Source organism: Nansenia antarctica (assembly GCF_963989245.1).
Source record: "Nansenia antarctica genome assembly, chromosome: 18".
Taxonomy (NCBI): domain Eukaryota; kingdom Metazoa; phylum Chordata; class Actinopteri; order Argentiniformes; family Microstomatidae; genus Nansenia; species Nansenia antarctica.
The window spans coordinates 11,388,695-11,396,194 of record NC_137691.1 but is presented as its reverse complement, the minus strand read 5'-3'; the positions used below and the strand labels follow the sequence as shown (position 1 = coordinate 11,396,194).

The 7,500-nt window shown below is 42.8% G+C and overlaps 2 protein-coding genes across 2 annotated transcripts in view; both read left to right on the top strand.

Annotated features, from left to right (window-relative positions):
- Positions 1-3,653: 3,653 nt before the first annotated feature.
- On the top strand, positions 3,654-4,289 carry LOC308172934 (achaete-scute homolog 5-like; the record flags this gene model as incomplete). Its single annotated transcript, XM_080547899.1, has 1 exon — positions 3,654-4,289. The coding sequence occupies one exon, from the start codon at positions 3,654-3,656 to the stop codon at positions 4,287-4,289; it is 636 nt and encodes a 211-aa protein (XP_080404025.1).
- Positions 4,290-5,689: 1,400 nt separating this feature from the next.
- LOC308172933 (dihydropyridine-sensitive L-type skeletal muscle calcium channel subunit alpha-1-like) overlaps positions 5,690-7,500 on the top strand; it is a gene marked incomplete at both ends in the record, with an annotated part of 36,064 nt that continues 34,253 nt past the window's right edge. The window contains one exon of the mRNA XM_080547898.1: positions 5,690-5,877. Within this exon, the coding sequence (XP_080404024.1) occupies positions 5,690-5,877 (188 nt within the window). The remainder of the gene's footprint in view (positions 5,878-7,500) is intronic.

Genomic DNA, 7,500 nt, shown 5'->3' with positions numbered 1-7,500 from the left:
AAGGGATATCAATGTTGTGTTGAGGGGCTGGGCATTTAAGTCCACTCCAGTCCTCATGAGGCGATGATTGATGTTTGGGGTCTTTTAAGTGTCTTGTCTATGTTTGATGTGTGTGTGTGTGTGTGTGTGTGTGTGTGTGTGTGTGTGTGTGTGTGTGTGTGTGCATGTGTGCCAGAGTGCTTGCGTGCGTGCACGTGTATGAGAGAGATGAACGTGACTGCAACTAGATCTCCCTATCTCTCTGACTGTCTGCGGCTCTGGCTGTAGGCCTCTCATGTGTAAACCGTATGACCAAGAGAGACAGACAGAGACCTCTGTGATCACAGACAGCACAGGTCCAGGCCTGTCCTGAGCTGCTCCTGGAAATCCTATCCCAATTTACATATACTGTAGTCATTTCATTCATTTTAAATCCTCATGGATAAAACAAGGTATCCTACGTAAAAAAAAACAATCTACTTTCCTGTTCGAGTAACGACTAGACAAGATACATCATTATCTTCGTCAAGAGAAACCCTGAAGGTGACAGCTTGCTAATTTGTTTGGATGGGACTTACTGTAAATCATTTGCATCAGAGCTTACAGCTAGATGGATGCTTGAAGTAGTAACACAGTAGAGTTCAGATGAAGCGCTGCAGTCATTAAAATCAAGTTATGTCAAAACAGGTTTCTCAAGTCAGGGTCTTGGCAGGTTCTGAGAGGGGTAAGTTCTAGAGGTAGGGCGCATTTATGCTGAACATAATTAAGGTTATTTGAAAACATTAATAACAATATTTCAAAAGGGTGATTCATAATTCATGAATGATGATGGACGTTAATGATAAGGAAAAAGAGGAAGGGTGTGCTTCCTTTAGAAGGGGACTCCACCAAAAGGACTAGACTGTTTAATCTGGGTTGGAAGTGGAGGATTAGGACTAGGAAACACCAAACAGTCATTGCAGGATGCAGGTCTTTGATGATGCTCTGTGTACTGTACTGGGTTTAAGCCATACTATTAAATTGCAACTGACATTTATCTGCAGTTCCAGTGATCGTATGATTTTAAGAGAATTAATTAAAGACAAAAAACAACATTTGTTTGCATATGAGAGGAGTTATTATGACATTTGTACATTTGCATAGTGAGCAATGATGAAACTCAACACATGACGAGAATGCTTCCATACTGTATTCTCCATGGCATACAGTAAAACTTTATTACATACTTTATTACATTAAACCCTGACAATTCTGTGGATTTAAGGGGATAGTTCATTCAAATTACAAATCACATACATTTTTGGCATTTAGCAGACGCCTTATTCCAAAGCGACTTGCAATCGATACATTTGATTAAGCAAGTGAATCATCAATTGAGCAGTCGTAGCAGGAAGAGTAATCTAGCTCAGGCCAGGGGCCACATATGGTTCTTGACCCTAAAAGGAATGTATGGTCAAGGAAATGTGAATCAACAATTTGGTTCTGTTTATCTGGGCATTTTCACTAACGATTAGCAAGTTTAACCAGAAACCACTGGAAGTCAATGGTACCTAAATTAAAATGTTTGAAATGTCATGCCTAAATCATCCCAAATTCTCAAGAAAAAAACCTCAATGACTTCAGTGAAACATGCTAATTTAGGTACCAATGACTTATTTAGGTTCCATTGATTTTTGGGGGGTTGAAAAAACCTACTGACAAGTGTCTAGATAAAGAGAACCAATGTGTGGATTGAAGTCTGTCCTCGCATCCTCTGAGGGCGAATCCCTTTAAAGCCAACGATTTAAAACACTCTACACATTAAAAAAAACTTCTGCAGTTTGAATGGGGGTATTTCTACATAGATACAAAGCTATAATTTATTTCTACATTATATATTATTTATCATATCAAACATTAAGATAAGGTGTACTGTCTCTATATTTAAGTCCCCACAACCCTGATATCCCCTTTTCATAATCTTCACAGATTTCCCACCCATCGTTTTTGGGGCGGGGCGTTCTGAGGTAAAAGCAGGTAAGAGCAGGAGGAGCGCCCTCCCACCTGTTCTACAGAGACACCACACCACCACCACGGAACCTGAGGGGACCGCTAAGAGCTCCTCATCCCAGAAAGAGAGCCCTCAGGCTGGGTAGAGATCTGCTGTTCCCCCCTAAGCAACTGGAGGTCTGGCACTGGTACATGTGGGAGAGTCTGAGTCTCACCTGTGCATCTGAAGGTAAGATATAGAGAAGAGTTTATATATATAGCCTATATATATAAAATGATGTAAACATCTATCTAATATACTTCAGTGACTTTGTGTTCTGGCTTGCAGTGGTATGTATCAGTGTGACACTGAAGGTCATGGTAATATGGATGGAATATGAATGCTAGTATCAGTGAAAGTGCCGCCAAATATTGTCCTGTCACACCATTAATACCATTAATATATTTGTTTTATTTGCTCCTTATAATACATTAATGATTTAAACAATTACAGATCATTCTCTAGGTTCCCATCATGCACTGCACAGTAAAATCATATGCTTGTCAGACTCACAACTGATTGAATATCTTTGTACACCCTTGTTGTGAATACATGTATTTTTTGGTCCTTGAGACATCTCTGTTCTAATGCACTGAACAGAGATGTATACAGCTGTCAGTGTAGTAATATACAGCTAGCTCTATTAACCTCAGAAGTGGTTTTGGCAGACTTTCCACTCTCTTTGGGAAACCTGATACTGTCTTAAAAAGAGGGGAATTCCTCTCCTGTCTCTCTCTGTGCAGCAGCCAGGGATGTCTCTTCATATAGGAGAGGGGCGAGAGAAGAGAGGAAGGAGGGAGTAGAGGGATTAAAAACATATTTAAAGATTATTGAGGGAAATTACAGTGCGCCATATTTAACCTTCTCATGTTATGTTCATTGTCATGCTTCTTTTTGACTTTTAGGATAGATTGAGTGAGATAAAGTTGTACAAGTGTTTACTGTAAGGTTAAAATATATGTTACGGTTAGGGGTGTGTGTGATTGAAACATACTGTAGGTAGCCAGATCAGTACAACAAATAGATCTTTCAACAAACAACATCCAAATTGAAATTGATTGATATACGTTTTTCCATATATTATATGTTGTCAGGGCTAATGCAGTCTGGTTCGTGGCTAGTAAATAGTAAAACAATTTGCCCTATAGTCATGTATTTTGGAGTCCATCAGTGTATATAAGAAATACAACATTTACACATAAAAGAGCTTTGCATTGCTTGGATTCATAAAAGAGCTTTGCATTGCTTGAATTCTAGTCAGAAGCTGTCGTTAACGCTAACTCAAAGGGCACCGATCTAATCCTTTGAAGTTTATTCTGTCTCATTTCATCTTTTAAATGCATGCGATCATCATCATTATCTTCATAAACTCATTTCAAACTTCATTTGAAATGAAGGAGCACGCTTGATTAAGTAACTTAATCTTTAACCTTTTATCCCTTCCTAATTGCATCCATAGATCTACAAGAGGAGATGAAGAGAAGAGAGTGTTTGATGATGAAACTCCACCTCACTTGTCTTTCTACTTAAAGGGGCGACATCCCGAAAAACTGGAGGAAAAGAAACAAGGGAATTTATCGACTTGGGGGTTAAGAGCAGTTATCCATCCGTTTATCTTGCGAGGATCTCCTTCATCTACCCCGTCATGAGTGCTGCCTTCTCCCACACTTACCTGAACAGAGGCCACAGCCTGACCTACAGTCTGTCTCCCTCTAGTGGTCACGCAGAGAACCGTAGCCACTCCCACCACCACCACCACCACCACCTCCACCACTCAGGGTCAGACCCTCTCGCCCACACCGTCCCCTTCCTCCTCTACCCCTCCAGCATGGACCCTGCCAGCCTTGGCAGCCTCTACGAGAGCTCCTTCCGGGGCCACGGCCCCAGCCTCCTCCCCTACCTGCCCTCCTTCCACCCTGGCCGCTTCGGGGTCTACGAATGCCCCTTCGAGCCGGCTTTCATCCAGAAGAGGAACGAGCGGGAGCGTCAGAGGGTGAAGTGCGTGAACCAGGGCTACACCAAACTACGGGACCATCTGCCAGGGGCCACCGTCGAGAAGAGGCTCAGTAAAGTGGAGACACTGAGGGCGGCCATTCGGTATATCAAATACCTGCAGGGTTTAGTGGAGGGGACGGGGCAGGACAGCAGAAGCCCCAGCGCTGCCCCCTGCAGGCTGGAGGACTCGGGGCATAGCGATGGCGGGTCGCCACACTCCCTCTCAGACTCCGTCTCTTCCTCCCCCGGACTGGACTGTGGGGAGTCAGAGGGTTCTGGGAGCTAGGAGAGCATTCTGGGAAGTGTAGTTAGTGAAATGGACATGTTGTCTTTGGATGGACAGTTAGCAGGACAGTGCTGAATGGTTACTGATTCCTAAATAACATTTGAAAAGAACTGATAAGCATACCATGAGTAGAAAGTAAAAAGCTTGACTTTATTCACTTTGTTTATTGGGTTGTTGTTTTTTGTCTCAACACATTTAGTTTTTTTATCAATTGATGTCGATGATGTCATGCCGTGTAGCGTAACCTACAATTCAAGAATCTATGAATTTCAATGTCGTATATGGAAAACAAACAGAAATTTCCAAAAGAAATACATATCTGTTCTCTGGCATTGGGTTTTTAGTCCACTCCAATTTCTCTGTAGCTACTGACATCTTACACACACAATTCACTAGTGCCAGTGTGACAAAACCAGGAGCATAATAAAGATCTGACAATCTTTCTATATGTCGTATTTTGTATTCTACAACGGGGTGCCTGATATTTGCTGGGCCATCTGCTTGACAGCCTGTCTCCAATGTTTACTTGTATTTGTATTTCACACAAAGTGTTATTTTCATTAAACAAAGCACTAGGCTAATAAGAGAGCAATTTGATACCATAAATAGGCTTTGTTTCATGTCCTACAGACACCAACTGTTGATACACATTTAGACATAATTCAATCACCGACGCAGACACATTTCCCACCATCTAACCCAACCCCATTACATGACTGTAACTCTACTCCCAAACATACATGTAAGGTGATCTGAGTAGCCAATAGGGAGACACACACCACAACTCCATAGGGGAATGGGGCAGTAAGCATGTGTGTCAACACCAATCAAAGTCGTGGAAGGTCACGCAGCATAGCCAATGACTTAGGACAATGTCGTCTGGCCAATGACAAATCACCACATCAACACTTTTAGCCAATAAAGAGGTACTTTAGAGCTGACAATTACTCAACCCCATACTCTTAGTGCCTGTAAACCCCCCACCCCCTTCAAGACCCCCACTTTCCCTGCAGACTCCTCCCTCCCATTACTATATCTGTGCCCATGTCCTCGCGTGTCACCCCTCCTCAGTGGAATGACACTCATTGTCTATATTTGTTCTCTCTGCTGACCAACTGTTCAGCCAACCAATACTCTGACGAAGGGGTAGAGATCTGTCATCTCACACAGGGACAGAGAGTGGGAGAGGGAGGGAGGATACGGGGTATAGATGGAAGAAAGGAGAGAGGTTGTGGTTGGGTTTGAATGAGTGAGGACCTAGGGAGGGAAGACGAGTAGGAGTAAAGACATCAAGTTGGAAGTAAGAGAGTTGCTTGTTCACCTGTTGGAATACAGCACAATCCAGCTCTACACCACCATCATCTTCACTTGGGCCCGAAAACTCTCCAGGTTTAGCCGAGATGGAGGGTGGTAGCGATCCGCCGATGTCTTCCTTCATTATGGACGAGGAAACTCTGAAGAGGAAGCAGAGGGAGAAGCTGAAGAAGCTTCTGGCCACAGGGGGAAACCCTCGGCCGGCACGCTCCCTCTTCTTCCTCACGCTGAAGAACCCCTTCCGCAAGGCCTGCATCAACATCGTCGAGTGGAAGTATCCTTGAAGGCGCAGCGTTTAAGGGTTTAAGGGTGACGGGTAAGGGAGTCACTAGGTGGTCATGGTCACTAGGTGGTCATGGTCACTAGGTGGTCATGCAGGAAGACAAACGTATGTTCTCCTGTGCAGAGACAATGGCAACGTGTTTGAAAAAAGGCTTCCAAAAGTGTTCTTCGACTGTCCTTGTAGGAGAACTCTTTGAAGAACCCCTTTTGGGTTCCGTGTAGATGGTTCCACCTAGAACCATTAGTGGAACCAAAAAGGATTCTTCAAAAGGTTCTTGCACAGGGGTGACTTTTTGACATTTACATTTACATGTTTGGCATTTAGCAGACGCCTTATTCCAAAGCAATTTACAATCAATACATTTGACTAAGTAAGTAAATCAACTATCCACCAGACAGCAGGAAAAAGTAATCTATGCTCAGGCCTTGGGGCCATTGGCAGTCGTCGTGCTGGAAGAAAGAAGAAGGATTTTTTTAAGACACACGAGAAACAGTACAGGGGGGTAGTAGATGTCTCAGGAGAAACAGTACAGGGGGGTAGTAGATGTCTCAGGAGAAACAGTACAGGGGGGTAGTCGATGTCTCAGGAGAAACAGTACAGGGGAGTAGTAGATGTCGTAGTAGTAGATTCAGGAGTAGTAGACTCAGGAGTTAAGATGTAGTCAGCTTTACGGTTCTAGGTAGCAGCTTTTTAAAAGAGTGTAGATAATGATTAAGTGGCAATAGGTTGATAATTACACACAACATTGGGGGATTCACCCATGGATCTAATTGGCTTTTGTGGTGTAAGAGATTCAATTGGGAACAGAACCGATTCAAACCACAGCAGGTTGGATAGAATGGAATGGATAACATTTGAATGGATTTCTGTCATAAATCATCAAGTTAAAATAACACCATTGTCTAAAAAAAAATCCCAGTTTAATCCCTGCCTAGTATGAACCACACATAAATAGTTTAATCCCTATATGAACCCCTATCCCAAACCCTAACATAAATAGGCACTGTTTTAATAAGGAGTAATGAGAGGGTCGGCAGTAAAGAGCCGATGATGGACACTTCTGGACATAAAATATGAGTTTGTTGAAGCAGCATGATGATATTTCTAGGGGATGGACAGCTGTCTTCCCGCGTCACTGACTAAAAACAGATACACTAAGCTGATAGAATGCTGCCTCATCGCTCCCCTAGTGGCAGGATGTGGGAGGACTGCAGTCTTGGAGGAGGACTGTTAGGCCTTCTCTATTATCAATAGAACAACAATATTACCTCGATAAAGGCTTTAATGCTACAACATCATTCATTCAAAGATAAATGTAATATTGAACTTCTTGTGTCCTTCAAACCTGGTGGAATCTGAAGATACTGGTTCTATATTGAGGTAGACTTTAAATGGATGTTTGAACTTGACAGTTTCAGTTTAGCACAGGTGCCAACTGAATTAGGTCACCTCGTCTGGTAACGGACCCATTGTTCATCTCAGAAGTCTTTGAGTGTGTTTTAGATAACACAGGCTATATGGGACAGGGCCTATCGACGGGTTGGATGGCACTGACATGCAGATACAGCAGCGACACTAAAATAGACTGAAATAACTTCATTGATGTGGTTGATA